Here is a 15970-nt window from a genome sequence, read left to right on the forward strand (position 1 = left end):
TCGACGGTCTCCCAGTGGACTTCTATAAGGCCTTCTGGTCTGAGCTGGGACCAGACATGCTGCAGGTGTTCCAGGAGAGCCTGAGGACCGGACTGCTACCTCAGAGCTGCAGGAGAGCCGTCATCACCCTGCTCCCCAAAAAGGGTGACCTGCAGGACCTGAGGAACTGGAGGCCGGTCTCCTTACTGTGTGGGGACTATAAAGTCCTGGCCAAAGCTCTGGCCCGGAGGCTCAGAGAGGTGATGGCCGAGGTCGTTCATGTGGACCAGAGTTACTGTGTGCCCGGCAGGATCATAAGTGACAACGTCACTTTAATTCGGCATGTTTTGGAGCTCTCCGGCTCATTGGACATGGACACTGGTCTTATTTCCATAGACCAGGAGAAGGCTTTTGACCGGGTCGAACACCAGTACCTGTGGCAGACGCTCGGTGCTTTTGGGTTCGGCCCAGGTTTCATAGCCGGGATCCAGGTGCTGTACCGTGACGCTGCCAGCATACTGAAAATCAATGGTGGTCTGGCTGCACCTTTCTCAGTCCAAAGGGGGGTGAGGCAGGGGTGTCCTCTGTCAGGGATGCTGTACTCCCTGGCCATAGAGCCCCTGCTACACAAGCTGAGGGGGGGGGCTGGGGGGAGTGGTCTTCCCTGGATGTCCCGCAGCAGTGAAGCTGTCGGCGTACGCTGACGACCTAATCATAGTTTTAAATACACAGAAGGACATTTGTGTTCTAGAGGAGAACGTGGACCTTTTTAACAAACTGTCTTCAGCCAGAGTGAACTGGAACAAGAGCGAAGCTGTGGCAGTCAGAAAAGACTCTTTAAATGAGCTGGTTTTACCGGGGGGGCTGTGTTGGAGGACGGGAGGGTTAAAGTACCTGGGGGTGTTTTTAGGTGACGAACTGTTTTTAAAAAAGAACTGGGACGGAGCCCTGGAGTCCACACAGGGCAGACTGAGGCGGTGGGGGTGGCTCCTGCCCAGCATGTCGTACAGAGGAAGGACACCAGTGGTTAACAATCTGGTGTCCTCCTCTTTGTGGCATAAGCTGGCCTGTGTCGACCCCCCCCCCCGAACCTGCTCTCCAGGATCCAAGCAGCGCTTGTGAACTTTTTTTGGGACAAGCTGCACTGGCTCCCACAAGCACTCCTATTCCTCCCCAAGGAGGAGGGGGGGCAGGGGCTGGTGCACCTGGCCAGCAGGTGTGCTGCCTTCAGACTCCAGTTCGCACAAAGACTGCTGTACGGGCCGAAGGACCTGGTGTGGAGGCCCCTGGCTCAGCTGGTCCTGCAGCGTGTCGGGGGCCCAGGACTCAAGGACTCCGTGTTTTTAATGGATTTTAAGACGGTGAGGATCCACACCCTGCCTGAGTTTTACAGAGGACTGTTCACCGTCTGGAGGCTGCTGCGGACCTGGACAGCTCAGCACACCTCCCTGTTCTGGCTGCTAAAGGAGCCGCTGGTCCACGGAGGACGCCTGGCCCCCCCCAGCTGGGCAGGAGCAGCAGTCAGCCAGGTGTTCAGCAGTGCAGGGATTTTAACTCTGGGTGACCTTATCACCCTCACCGGACCACAGCTGAGGGACGCAGCACGCCTGGCAGCCGCTTTGGGACGGAGGTCGGAGCGGATCCTGGGCAGGCTGCTGGACCACTGGAGGGGCTCTCTGACCCCACATGAGCTTCTCCTGCTAACCGACCACAGCGCTGGTGTGACCACACCATGTCCCAAAGACCCCTTTCCCCCCATTATTGCCCGCCCTGGGTGGTCTGCTGGAGGTCAAAGTTCAGGGAGCCGGTCGGAGGTGAACCTGGGTGAGGCCAACAGTAAAATCCTGTCAGCACTGATGGTGGAGTGCCTGAAAAAACAGAAGCTGCAGAGAGCCGACTCCCCCTGGAGAGCTCACCTGGGCCTCGGTGAGGAGGTCCGGCCTGAGTGGAGGAGCCTCTACAAACCTCCACTCACCAAAAAGGTGGCCGACCTCCAATGGAGACTCCTCCACGGGATCCTGGCAGTGAACGCCTTCGTCTCCATCCTCGACCCGTCCACCTCCAACAAGTGTCCCTTCTGTGTAGCAGTAGAAACGGTCTTCCACTGTTTCTCCCAGTGTCCTCGGCTCGGCCCCCTGTTCTCCCTGCTGGACACACTGCTCAGGAAAGGAGGAGAGGTGTTCTCCCTCCAGACCTTCATCCTGGGCTTCAGGTACAGGAGGGCCATCAGACACAGGAGCCAGATGATAAACTTCATCCTGGGACAGGCTAAACTGGCCATCTACGTCACTAGGAAAAGAAAAATGGAGGACAATGTGGACACTGACCTGGTCCTCCTGTTCAGCAGGATGGTCAAAGCCAGAATAACGATTGATTTTAAATATTACAGCGAGATGCAGGACCTGAATCAGTTCAGGGAAATCTGGACTCCAGGTCTGGTCCTCTGCTCGGTGCAGGAGGACCAGCTCCTCTTCTCAGATCAGCTGATCTGAGCGTTTTTGAGCATTTGATGTGATAAATGAGTGAAACGTAACTAAACCTGTCTGTGGAAATGAATCAAATAAAGTAAACTTTTAAAAATCAAAAAAATCTCTCTCTCTCCCTCCTTCTCTCTCACTCTCCCTCTCTCTCTCTCTCCCTCCCTCCCTCTCTCTGTCTCTCCCACTCTCTCCCTCCCTCCTCCTTCTCTCTCTCTCTCCCCTCTCTCCCTCCCTCTCTCTCTCTCTCCCACTCTCTCTCTCTCTCCCTCCCTCCCTCTCTCTGTCTCTCCCACTCTCTCCCTCCCTCCCTCCCTCCTTCTCTCTCTCTCCCTCTCTCCCTCCCTCTCTCTCTCTCTCCCACTCTCTCCCTCCTTCTCTCTCTCTCTCCCCTCTCTCCCTCCCTCTCTCTCTCTCTCCCACTCTCTCTCCCACTCTCTCCCTCTCTCTCTCTCTCCCACTCTCTCCCTCCTTCTCTCTCTCTCCCCTCTCTCCCTCCCTCTCTCTCTCTCTCCCACTCCTCTCTCTCTCCCTCTCTCCCTCTCTCCCTCCCTCTCTCTCTCTCTCTCTCCCACTCCCTCCCTCCTTTCTCTGTGACGTAACTCCACCCTCCGCCCTCCCTCGGCATCCTTCCTCAGTCTCCGTTGGACCTCTGAGCGGACAGATGGAGTGCTGGGAGACAGGTGTGTTTTATCTGAGCTGGACCCTGGTGTTGGGGGGCGTGGCCTACCTGTGCAGTCAGATCAGACAAAGCGCGCCCTACGGCCGCTACACACCGGCGGGGACCCGCTGCTGTCCGGCCGGACTGGGCTGGTTCCTGCAGGAGGTTCCTGCCTTTCTGGTACCGCTGCTGCTGCTGCTGCAGGACCATCCGGACCCAAAGTCCGGATCCGGGAGGACGCTGCTACTCTGCACCTTCATGCTGCACTACTTCTACAGGTCAGAGGTCACAGTGACGTCAGGGGGTTTCATATAGAGAGAAGGAAGTCAAAAGCCCCTGTGTTGTTGTTGTCTTGGCTTCTGTTACACAGGAGGTTAGGGTGAAGGTTAGGATTTCACATTAGCAGGCTGATTTCCGGGTTGATCTCGGGTCGGTTGCCACGGTAATTTACTCGGAACGCCTAACCCGCTCCGGAGCAGGTTAAGTTCTGGATAAGATCGGCGCGGGTTCGTTAATGCGCGAACCAGAACAGACCAGTTCGGCACACAGACCCAGATCCGGACCGTATGGGTGTGGTTCCTCTCCGGGAGGGAAGTCAGAAAGCAGACCATTAAACTCTACATCTTTTATTTCATTTTCAATTTCTTTTGTGCAGTTCCTGTAAAAAATACACGTTTGAGCTTCATTGTTTGCGATGAGAAAGTAAATTTGCTTTTTCTTTTTCTCTAATTTTTCCACCTCAAGTTTATTTTTTTATCTTAAATTTTTTTAAACTCTATATCAAGCTCCAATTTTTGCTCTCACTGTGTCAGCACCAACCTGGAACAAATTAAACACATAATACAGCTGCTTTAGCATAATAAGTACTTAGTCTTTTCTTTGGTTCACTTTAAATGTCACACTGAAATAAAGTTATTTACACCTTGCGAGTGTCTCTTTTTTCCCCCCACTGTACGATCAGCAGCAACAGATTGTATGTAAATGTGTATGACAGGTTGAATTGGCGGAGACTTTTCTAGAGGACAGTATTTTAGTGAGTGGGGGTATCAGGTTGACTGTGAGTCTCCTCTCCACGGTGCAGAAAATACATCTTACTTTCGCAGTAAACGGATAATTGGGTTTGTGCAGCCAGGTGTTTTAACACCGACTCCCTGAAACATTCTGTGTACAGCTGCCACCTCCACCAGGGTCTGATGTGACCCCCCCAACTCTGTCTTTCTCGTCACATTTTTTCCTTTTGGCGGCAAACAATATCAAATCTTTATGTACATATATAGACAGCCAATAAGATATCAGAACTACTGCCACTTTGACCTATGTTCTTATGTTTGTTCAAACTGTCAAATAAGCAGATCAGAAACATGAATTAGTCTCTCCGGTGTGGAGAATTAATATTATAATCCTGCTCATTTAGGCATTTTGCTGCAGCTGTGTTACTCTTTGCTTGAATAAAGGATTTGTACTGTTGGTATATTCTGGATATCACACTTTGCTCCTCCATTGTAAAACACACTGCGATTTGCATCCTCTCTGTGCTGATTGGTCAGACACAGCAAACCCCGCCCCTTAGTGTGAATGTGCACATGCACTGATCTACGTAGGAAATCGCCTGGCCCCCCCAACTCAGTTAGCAAGCTGATAACTAGCTCCATGATACCATTTATCTGAACTGTCTGGTAAGGAAAAGAGATTCAGGGTATGTTAACCCAGCTTTGTGATACAGCCCCTGTTGTTGTTGTTCGTTATCATTAACTGTACTGTGTGTAATTGCTTATTGACTATTGATATTTTAAAATGTAGACAGAAACATTAATTAAAGTTAAACTTATATATAGGATATATGTAGGTAGGAAGGTTTCGGTCTGACCTTAACCAAATTGCATTCGGGTCTGTGGGAGGGTTAGGGTTAGGGTATGCTAGGAGATGAAGGAAATTTAAAGAGGCTATAACCCAGAACTGGGAAGAAAACCTAGGTGTGACAGATGCAGAGGCTGCCTGATGTCCTCCTACAGTGAATATCCTAGGAATTTTAAAAAACCCAGGTCAGGTGACACCTGTCAGCTAGCTTGAATGGTGACAAAACCGGCTCAAACTGGAATTTTAAGAAGAATGGGGTATCCTCAGGGATATATCAGCAGGAAGTTCAGAGATGCTATTCAGTGTGTGCTCAGACCCCGGGGTCCGATCCACTCAACGCTTTGTTCAGATACTTGCTGTATTTTGAATTAGCCTTCATCCATTCAAAAATTCAAGGACAAGCACAGTCCAATCTCACATTCCTGTGGGAATGAACCTTTACTTTTTCATATTCTGCCCTGGGACCAAAGTGGGGGTGGAAGTGAGACAGGCTTTTGATGATGATGTGGAGGAAGATGATTCAGAAATGTTAGTCTGACAGCGACATTGAAGAGGATGAAATTGAGCATCAGCTAGTTCCAAAACAAAGAGAGCCGTCAGCAGCTAGCAAGTAATATGGATGTCAAAAATTAAATGGTCGTCTTGCCCAAAAATGAGCCGCCCCGCAGGCTGCCAATCTGATTAGGATCCAAGCATGGAAGGCAGTTATTCATTCACAGAACAAGCTTTCTTTTGACTTGTCATGTTCGATTCCATCCAGAAAATTATTTAAACTCATAAATGTGACGAATCAAAGGTAGATTTGAAAATATTTAACCCTACATGCTGTTTATATTGCTTGTAACTGGGATGTAAACAGCTGTTGATTATTTTAAAGTAAAATTGTTTGATTTCATCCTTACAAAGCCAAAAATATAGTGGGCAAGGTAACAGAAACATGGGTCAAAGCTGTGAGAGAGGCCCCCAGCAGCCCCCGCAACCCAGAAACGGAAAAGAGGTAGAAGATGAATGAATGAATGAGGAATCCGATATAAACTCTGACCAGGATGAGATGGACCAGATACTCAGACCAGAACAACTGTTTTTTTGTGTTTTCCAGCTCAAGTGTGATGAAGAGATCTGAGTTTGCCTTTTGAGTTGATTAAACTGGAGTGTACTCTCTAAGCTCTCCTCCTCTGGACTGTCATGGTTTTGGTTTTCTCATGAGATCATCCTGTCCACTGAGGGCTGAAGACATGTCCTCTACATGTCCCCACTAGACAGACTGGCCAGGAATCCCGTTAATCAGAGTCCTCCTGGATTGGTCTGCTGTCATTAACACAAGCGGGAATCACACTTTTCCTCATCCAAAAGTTCCATCCTATCTATGGCAGACTTCCTGTTCTTCAGAGGAAGGACACGCCTCCAGAAGACGAGCAAAGTTAGTTTGAGGGGGTCTGTCCAAACGTCTCCAAAACCAAATCCAGAGAACATTTATTACATGAACCGTTACCGTGAAAGAGGCCGAACAAGGAGCCCCGAGAGCGGGAGGATGGACAGCAGTTTGTCGTCCTCATCAGACTGTTCTCATCTCTGTTGTTCCTCCTTCATGGTGCATGATTCCTGTTTATTAAGGTCAAGGTGATGGAAGATTGGGGGCGTGGCCTCTTTGGACATTTTTTATGTTTTAACGGTCAGTTGAGTTCTGAGTGACCTGGATTAATCAGAGTTACTTTATTGCTATTAAATGATGAAAACACATTTTAATGATACACACGTTTATCCTGAGTGACACTGACACGCTCCACCGAACATGAAGCCGTTATCATCGGATGGTTAGAAACAGGATTTGGCAGAACGATCAAACCTGCTGTTTCATCGTGTCACCATGATGAAACAGCAGGCAGACACGATGTGGGCTGAACAACAAACATGGCCTGACTAGAATCTGTTTTCAGGAGTTTGATCTACCCCCTTCTGACCAGAGGGCGCCCCCTCCCTGTGAACATCCTCCTCTATGCCGCCCTCTTCTGCTCGCTTAACGGCTTCCTGCAGGGACATCACCTGCTGCACTGTGCTCACTTTGAAGACACCTGGATGACCAACGCTCGCCTGGCTGTCGGTGAGTCACAGTGACAGGCCCACTGGTCCACAGGGCCTCATACTCTGGTCTGAATCTGCACTCTTCTGTTCCAGGTTTTTTCCTGTTCCTGCTCGGAATGACCATCAACATCCACAGTGACTGCATCCTTTGCAGCCTGAGAAAACCCGGAGAGACCATATACAGGATCCCCAGGGGTATGACACACAGCACAAAAGACCTACCCCACTGATTGGTCACTGACACCTTTTTATGAAGCAACCTGGACTCTGTTTGTCTCAGGGGGGATGTTTGAGTTTGTGTCTGGAGCAAACTTCTTCGGAGAGATTATTGAGTGGTGTGGTTACACTGTCGCTGCCTGGACGTTTCCAGCCTTCGCCTTCGGTTTCTTCACAGCCTGCTCCATCGGGCCGAGAGCTGTGCAGCACCACAGGTACAGGAACAAGCCGGTTCAGGGAGTCTGATCAGCTGATTTGGGTCCAAGTGGAGATAAAGAGAGGGTTTGGTCCAGGTGACTCAACAGCAGCAGAAACAATCACAGAGTCCTGGACTTCACTGGCACCTGCTGGCTGAGATGGAGCTGTGGGCCATGACCTGGACGAGCACCTGGACCAAGGTCTTCATGAGTCCCTGCAGCTCCAGTTCATGGTGTCATTGAAGCCAATCAAAGAGCTTTTGAAATTCATGAGTTTCCACTTTTCTCTTGTTGTGCTACAATATGTTTTAATGACAGATTCTGACTGTGTGTTTGTCCTACAGATTCTATCAGCAGAATTTTGCGGACTACCCTCAGTCCAGGAAGGCGGTCATTCCTTTCATACTATAAATGAAATATCATCTCATCCAGACAACGTAACTTTTATCACATAATATTTCCGGTTCCTGAACCAATCAGGAGATGACAAACCTCATCAGCAAAACCAGACCAGGAAAAACCCCCTCAATCAGTCTTACCATCAGGGGCCATGTCCACCCCGGAGACATCTCCAGTCCGTTACAGGGTCATTTAGTCAGACTTGGGTCCACCAAACCAAGATCAACCAAGTCCTTCAAATCAAATGTAACAAAGGTGTTCTCCCTGATGTGTCTGTGGCATCAGAGAAATGTCAACTCCAAATCAAGGCTTTCCTCAAACCAGGACAACAACTGGTTCACTCCAACAACCAAAGTCCTGAAAGAGAACCACTCATCAGGACTGGACTTACTTTGGCTGAAGGAAAGGGACAACTACAAAAACGTCCTGTTATTTTTCGGAGGTGGACCAAATCCAGCAGGCTCAACATCTGATCTGGAAAACATCAAGTGCATTTTATCTGGCTTATGAAACCTGGAAATCACAAACACTGTTTTTTGTTGTTCTTACTTTCTCTCTGGATGTCCGTCCTTCTTTTGCTGCCGTACGTTCAGCCTCCATGATCAGGCACCCCGTTTCTGTTCTTCATCACATATTTCAACAGTTTCCTTCTCAGAAACTCACATCGTCCAGCTCTGAAACCAGAATCAGAACCGCAGCCTGACCAGCTCTCTGTTTGGTCCCTGGTTGGTCATTGATTTTATAATGATATAACATTTTCATTATTGGCATCAGATGAGGTTCATAATCACTAAATGATCAGTTGATGAGTAATTGCTGATGAGGCCTGTCAGTTAGTGTGTTAAAATGGGTAGGGCCTATTTTACAAATGGAATGAATCATTTGAAAACTTTTGTAAAATGATCTGTATCTCTGATCTTATTCATCATACACCTGATAAAAGAAGACAAATTAAAGGCCTGATTTTAAACATCACCTTGATATTCAACATTTTATCTGCAGACGATCCTCAACATCAACAAATGTTTCATAAACACCACAACATGAACATTTCTGAAGGCAGGTAAACAGGTATGGTAGATTTTCTTTTCCTGTCTTCTTCTTTTGGCTCAACCTTAAATGGAGTTGCCACACCAAGTCAGCATTCTCTTCTGTCACTCTGGCCCTCTCTACATCCTCCTTCCCCATACCTATAAACCTTCTCTGTGGCCTTCTTCTTCTCCTCTTTTCTGGGACCTCCATCTCTAACGTTCTCTGTCCAACATATCCCCTCCATGTCCAAACCATCTAAGTCTAGCCTCTCTAACTTTCTCTCAGTGCTTTGCGACCTTAGCTGTCCCTCTGATGTGGTCACTGCTTCCTGTCTTTTTGTCAGTGCCGCTGTCTCTAAACCGTGCATCATAGCGGTTCTCACTACAGTTTTCTAAATCTTCCTTTTCACTCTTGTGGCTACCCTTCTGTCACAGATCACCCATGACACTCTCCTCTGCCCACTCCACCCTGCCTGCTCTCTCTTCTTGAAATAGGTGCTTACAACAGCCATTTCCATCCTTAAGTGATTCTTTCCTTTGCACCATATCTACCTATCACCTCCTCATCCTCCTCATCTTCTCTGTTCCCCCTGGGTGTCCATTTTAGTCTGCTCCTTTCTCTTCTGCCTGGCATCCTACCTGTGGGGCGTAGGCACTGATCACATTCAACACAATCCTGGCTGAGTCCCTGTTCACCTGCAGAACATCCTTCACAAACTCTTCCTTCCCAATCAGACTGAACTAGAACAGCTTCAGTCCACCTCCAGTCTTCCTGGCCTTCCACCTGGTTTCCCTCTCACTTCACCTGTCATGATCTTCTTTCTGACCCCCTGACTCCTCACATGTGTCCTCCTCTTCCTCTGCTCTTCCTCTGGTTCCTGTTGGCCCACCACACCAATGGCAGCCTTTTTTATCCTGATGTGTAAAGGTCACATCTCCGACTTGTGTATTTTGATTTGCTCCATTTTTACCTCGGCGGTCTTTCCTGCCTGACCGCCCTGTTTATCCAGTCTTGGGCCAAGATCAGGGATCCTCTGGTCTGTGGTGGATTTGATTTTCTTTTCTGTACATTTTTTAATTCATCAAATTATTTCAATATGGCACCACGATGGAAGCCTTCAAAATAAGATGAGTTAAGGCCAATCTTTTGCTGAAATAGAAACATGGCAGCTTGTTGTTTTCCGTTGTTGTCGGGTCATAATATTTATTAACGCTGGATAGTTTGTTGGATTTACGATGTAATCTGTACTTCGTGAATATCCAGAAACAAACGTTTTAATTGGTTCTTATTTTGAAGTGTGTCTACACAAACCAGAAGCCTTTGCGACGTTCGGGCCGTAAAGTGAAACAGGATTGCCGTACGTCAGATTTCCGGCGTAAACATCCACAACAAACATGGCGGACGGTAAGTTCATTGTTGACCGAGATTGATAGAGTTTTCACACTTTTTTGTATTTCTTTGTGTTCGCTGCTTGTTTCCGGGTCCATGTAGCGGCGGTTGCACCCGGTCGGATCCAGCGGGATCCGTTTAACCGGCTTCACCGTCGGTCCGGTCCGGATACCGGACACACGGCGTCGGTGTGGCGCTAAACCAATTTTCCGCGCAGACCACAATTTATGGTCTGGATTTAACGGCGTGAGTCCAGAACCGGATCTGAAACATAACGAAATCCTTCATGTTTCAGTGTTCAGACACAAAATGGAAAAAATCAAGTCAGCTCATGTTCTTACCGAGAGAACGAACCGTTTCAACCAGATCCTGATCAAATGGACCCGGTAGATCCAGCTGGGCCGGATAAATCTGGTAGATCTATCTGGACCCGGTCACCTCCAGCTGGGCCGGGTAGATCCGGTAGATCCATCCGGACCCGGTCACCTCCAGCTGGACCTGATAGATCCAGTCAAACTGTTTGATGGTAGAAAACATCCATTTTGTCAGAAACTCAACTGCTAAACCAAAAAGTGAAATAATGATATTAAACTTTTGTTAACTTAATAACTCGTTTGTTTTCCAGATCACACCGATGCAGATCAGTCCATGGAGGGACACACACCTGTGAGTGACGCACACACACGCACACAGGCGTTCAGGTTTAAGACTGCTGGCTCAACTGTTAGCTTCATCAAACTGAATGTGACTTTCATGAATCCTCCTGTAGGTCTCTGAAAACCCTCATTCAGAGTATGGCCTGACAGAAAACATTCAGGTAACACTCACTCACTCACTCACTGGGTCTTGAGAGGTGAAGGGCAGATTCCCAGCATGCTTTGCTGCTTCTCAGAGAACGGTGGAGAATGAGAAGACGAGTGCAGACAAGCTCTCCAAGCAGAAGGTGGATCTTCAGGCCCTGCCCACCAGAGCGTACTTGGACCAGACTGTGGTCCCCATCCTGCTGCAGGGCCTGTCGGTGCTTGCCAAGGAGAGGTCGGTCCAGCTCCGTCTGTGTTCTCACTGTGGTCAGTGGAGGTTGTGGTTTTGTCACATGATCAGTGAAACTGAAGTTCATGAATCTTTACAGAAACTGTTGATTTTGTTCACTTAAATACATCAGTTCGGATCCAGATTGTGTGATAAAACACCCAACACTGATGTGTTGTGTAATCATTGTCTGAGTGCATGATGGGGACTGTCGGTCTGTCAGATTTCCTGCCTCTGTTCCAGCTCATCAGCTAACATTCTTCACTTCCTGTCTCTCAGACCTCCAAACCCCATCGAGTATCTGGCTGCGTTCCTGCTGAAGAACAAATCCCAGTTTGAGGAGAGAAGTTAAAGTGTGACCCTGCTGACGGATCGTTTCTTCTGCTTGTTCATGAACCTTTTTATTTTATCACAATAAACATGTTGGTATGAAAGGGCAGCTGTCTGCTGTGTGTTTTATTCTGAAAGGACAGCCCTGTTCTGACTGTCCTTTTAAAAAGTGGTGATCGACTGTTCGAGAGGTAAGAATATTGTTAGCCTAGTTTAGCATTTAGACTGGAAGGCATAGGAAACTGTGGGCATGGTGGTCTGATGTTTAACCACAACTTCAGGATGAATCAGAAGAACTTTCCTGCACAGAGTGAAGTGAATGTTCCACACAGACTGGGCGTTGACATCACATCCGATAAGAACCAATCAGAGAATGAAGCTTGAAGTAGACAGGAAGTGACAGATGTTTGACTCTTTATTGCACATTGACAGATTTTTATTTTTTTTTTTTTGACATGTTTCAGTTACAAAATGAATTCATTATTCATCATTTTCTACAAAATATATAAAGCCTCCTGCTGCCCTATGGCCCTGCTCTCAGGCAGCAGACTGGACATAAATAACACTAACACAGATGAACCGCATTAAGTTATTTTAGAAACTGAACAGATAATCTGGAGAAGTGACAACCCCCCCACCCACTCACCCACAGTGGGTCTTATCTTTGTCTTAAAAAGGTTAAAATCTGATCTGAGAACTGAATCTGTGACTTCAATCATTTTTTATGGGAAAATCCACCTTAAAAAAATCCTGATGGTAAAGTCACAAATGGAGACTGACTCTTCATGATGAGCTGAAGGATTTAAGATGGAGCTTTCCTTAAACCATCATTCAAAAGGTGACACACCTGAGCAGAAAGGACCAGGGCCCACCCGTCAGTCTCCTGTCTTTTACATCACTTCCTGTGGGCTGTTTTTCTCAGACAGGCACAGGACCAGTGCAGATAGGAGTGTTTGTGCGTGAAGTCACCAGACAGCGGCTGCAGGACACGGAGGACGACAACAAGTAGGCAGGTGTGTGGGTGGGGCTTGGTCTCAGATGTAAAACTGATGGGCTGCCAGGTTGTCCATGAAGGGCTGCACCAGGAAGTCCGTTGAGAAGTAGAAGATGAGGCCGAAGGCGATGGAGATGGGCAGCGCCGGCAGAGCCTTCTTAAAGATGGCTAACAGCAACAGAGTCAGGCAGAGACCCTGAGACCAGCACAGGTGAGACACAGGTGAAACACAGAATTATTCTGAACAAACAGGAAACAGCTGAACTCTGAATTCTCCCCTCAGTCATCCTGAAAGACAAACTGGTCTCCAGAGACCAGAACAGTTCCCGCTCCAGACAGAAAGCAGGTTGGACATTTAATATGGGAGTCTGTGGGATGGACTCAGTGCTGGACTCTAGTGGTCTGTGAAGGTCTAATGCGGTTCAGCCTCAGAGAACTGAACCTAGACTGGTGTGAACTCTTCGGGTCACATTTGAAATCTGATGGAATTCCTGGTTCTTGTGAAAACCTGATTCGGGACTTACGATCAGGATGGCAACAAAGCAGGCGAGTGTCGTGTTCCAGTCTCCGCCAGTCGCTGCAGCTTTTCCCACCAAAACGCTGTAGAAGATGAAATCACCGAGGCCGAGCTTCACCCCCCCTACACACACACACACACACACTTTTCATATCTTAAAAGCACACCGGGTGGTCGAGTGTGTTTTGCTGCAGTTGGTCTTGAACTCACTGTCGTCCTCCAGCTCGTCATCTGGAAATGTGCGTGACTGTCTGGTCTCAGGCTCCGCCCCCCTGCTGCTCTGCTCCGTCTCTTCATCTGGAAGAAAAGAAATAAATATTATTGGAATCTATTTTCTTTTAATTACTTTTACATATATTGTACAGTTATTTGAATGTAAACAGGTTATATTCTGCCTGCCCCCCTTTTCCCAGGATTCTTTGCTTGGCAGAGTAGCTGCTGTTTGTGAAGTTGGACCTGTTTCGTGTTCAGAGTGCTGACCATCTGTCGGGGTCGCCATTCCAACCGTCCACACCATGGCCGCTGAAGACACACAAGCACAGCACAATCAACATCAACATCTGCAGTCCTGCCGGGCTGAATTCACCTGCAGTTCTGGTTTTGTGAGATTGTAATCTTCTGGTTTTGTAGATGGATGTTTCCTCTGGGATGACTGCCATTTTGCCCCGCCCCCAACTCCCTGTTAATCCAAATATGGTCAATTGGTGGAGCTGGGACTTTGGTTCATTTACCTGTCAGTCCTAGAGATCACATCCCCAATTTACCTTACACACCTATTCCACACGCCATCATGCTCACAGCCTGAGGCGCAGTGTGTTGGACTCACAGGAGTAAATGAGGGCGGGAAAGATGGGCTCGTTTCGTTCCTGAGCCGTCTCGACTAACATCCTGAGAGGACCTTTAGGAGACAGGACTGCCACCAGGTCTGCAACAACACACACAACCTGAGCAGGGCATGATGGGAAGGAGGTCACAGGAGTCTGGAACAACATCTGTCCCCCACTCACCGTAGACGGAGATGGAGCCCAGGATGACCCAGGCCGACCATTCGGGCAGGTACTTGACGAAGACCAGGGCCATGAGGGCGCTGATCAGGATTAAGTAGGCCTGCTGCAGCTGCAGAGGGCCCTTCCAGTGTATACAGACCATCCCTACGGCCCCGAAGTTCCAGATCACCACTCCCACTGTGGGGTAGTCTACTGCCAGGTTGTAAGTCTTAAACACCTCACTGGAAAACAGAGCAGGAGTGTAACACCACAACCGCCTCCTTCAAGTGTTGCAGGAAATTAGAGACTCACCGCAGATACATGAAGCTGAACCAGAAGAGCAGCATGAAGGAGGACAGGATGAGCCAGCCGTGGATTACCTGGACAACACAAACACACCTGAGGAGAATGTTCAACTGGAAGCATCTGTCAACTCAACTCAACAGTTCCCTCCTCAGCATATCATCGTGAGCCCAGGTCCATTTGGAGAGAGCAGATCTGGTTCCACCTCAGTCCAGGCTCACATGTGGTTGTGGTTTTATGAGGTTGTACACAAAGACGCCGCCTCTGTGACAAAGCTAAAGGCTTTTTCACAAATGCACTGACTCAGTGCTAGAGCTGGACCCTAGTGGTCTGAGAAGACACTGCAGGTTTATCTGGTGTCTGTCTGTGTGTCCTCACCTTGTAGCATCGATACTTGTACAGAACAACCAGCAGGATGGTCATGACCACGATGACGCTGATCATGACAATGGTGTTGAGGACGGAGTTGAGGAGCCGGCGACCAACAGATGTCGTGTTCTCTGTGAACGGTGTGTAAATTCTGCAAGGACAAACATAGAGGTTAGCTGTGGGTGGGACATTTGTACGCAGGGTGACTGTGGTGTGGACCTACAGCTGCTGGTTGCTCTTCTCCATGTAGAAGTTGACCGACTTGATGGTGGCAACCACCACCACCATGCAGAGGGTGACAGGGATGAACAGCATGATGATGTGCTTGGCCCCGTACTTCAGCGGCAGCTCCTCCTCGTCTACATCCACCTCCTGATCCGACCCGCCGCCGCCATCCACAGCAGCCGACCCCGTCCTCCAGCCTTCTCTGGGCTGGACAGACAGACGGTGAAGGTCAAGTAAATGAGGACACTTGGCAGACGAGACCAACAGAAATCGGCTTCACCTTTTTGGACGGTGATGTGTTGGCAGATCCGGCTTCCGCATCAGGTCTGTAGGAGGGAACCACCGGATTCTCAGACGGGACCAGCGCCGTCCTCTCGGTGTAAAAGTCCTCGTCACTGTCGGAGGCGTTCATGGCACCAACTGCAAAAGACCAGTAGAGCAGTTTGAGGAAAGGAACCACGATGTTTTCTTATCTCCTAGGAAAGGTATGATTGTCCCACAATTTGTATCACTAGTGGGAGTGTTTTAGCCTTCTTCTGGTTGAATCAGCTGATTATAAATCTGTTTTACTGTGAAAGGGCAAAGGGGCCCCCGGGGGCCCCACAACCGAGTCTGACCCTCAAATCACTAAATCCGCCCCTGGAAGAGAAAAACTGCCCAAAGTGTGTGAAGCTCAGTCCGATCTGATCCACCAATAATCAGTAAAATAGACCAATAACGAACGGACCGGGGAAGTCTCCATTAGTTTACGTGACGCTTCGCTTCGGTTCGGTTCTTCGGCTCTGACCGTGGACAGACAGACCGGAAGTGAAGTTGGACACGAAGAGTCCAGAATCTGGATGTTTACCTCAAATTCAAGCGAAGAAAGCTGAACACAGAAGGTCTGACAAACCCGGAACACGGAAGGCATCAGCTGATACCACACCAC

The 15970-nt window shown here is 48.6% G+C and overlaps 3 protein-coding genes across 4 annotated transcripts; 2 read left to right on the top strand and 1 right to left on the bottom strand.

Annotated features, from left to right (window-relative positions):
* Positions 1–3101: 3101 nt before the first annotated feature.
* On the top strand, positions 3102–8856 carry LOC115037920 (3-oxo-5-alpha-steroid 4-dehydrogenase 2-like). The gene is made up of 5 exons (XM_029496740.1): positions 3102–3395; positions 6912–7075; positions 7150–7251; positions 7337–7487; positions 7814–8856. Exons 1-5 carry the CDS (start codon positions 3121–3123, stop codon positions 7878–7880), a joined length of 759 nt encoding a protein of 252 aa, XP_029352600.1. The 5' UTR covers positions 3102–3120; the 3' UTR covers positions 7881–8856.
* Positions 8857–10239: 1383 nt separating this feature from the next.
* On the top strand, positions 10240–11757 carry dpy30 (dpy-30 histone methyltransferase complex regulatory subunit). Its single transcript, XM_029497276.1, has 5 exons — positions 10240–10304; positions 10915–10955; positions 11059–11106; positions 11182–11324; positions 11598–11757. Exons 1-5 carry the CDS (start codon positions 10295–10297, stop codon positions 11668–11670), a joined length of 315 nt encoding a protein of 104 aa, XP_029353136.1. The 5' UTR covers positions 10240–10294; the 3' UTR covers positions 11671–11757.
* A 303-nt stretch (positions 11758–12060) lies between these two features.
* psen2 (presenilin 2) lies at positions 12061–15965 on the bottom strand. Of its 2 annotated transcripts, none has more exons than XM_029530899.1 (11): positions 15890–15965; positions 15323–15462; positions 15041–15249; positions 14827–14968; positions 14458–14525; positions 14167–14387; positions 13986–14084; positions 13616–13681; positions 13370–13456; positions 13167–13282; positions 12061–12838 (listed from the first exon to the last, which is right to left on the bottom strand). In XM_029530899.1, the coding sequence occupies exons 2-11, from the start codon at positions 15452–15454 to the stop codon at positions 12683–12685; spliced, it is 1296 nt and encodes a 431-aa protein (XP_029386759.1). In that variant the 5' UTR covers positions 15455–15462; positions 15890–15965; the 3' UTR covers positions 12061–12682. The 2 variants fall into 2 exon arrangements, with proteins under 2 accessions (XP_029386759.1, XP_029386834.1); XM_029530974.1 differs by having other exon boundaries at positions 15770–15911.
* Positions 15966–15970: the final 5 nt, after the last annotated feature.

Source organism: Echeneis naucrates, chromosome 1 (genome assembly GCF_900963305.1).
Source record: "Echeneis naucrates chromosome 1, fEcheNa1.1, whole genome shotgun sequence".
Taxonomy (NCBI): Eukaryota; Metazoa; Chordata; class Actinopteri; order Carangiformes; family Echeneidae; genus Echeneis; species Echeneis naucrates.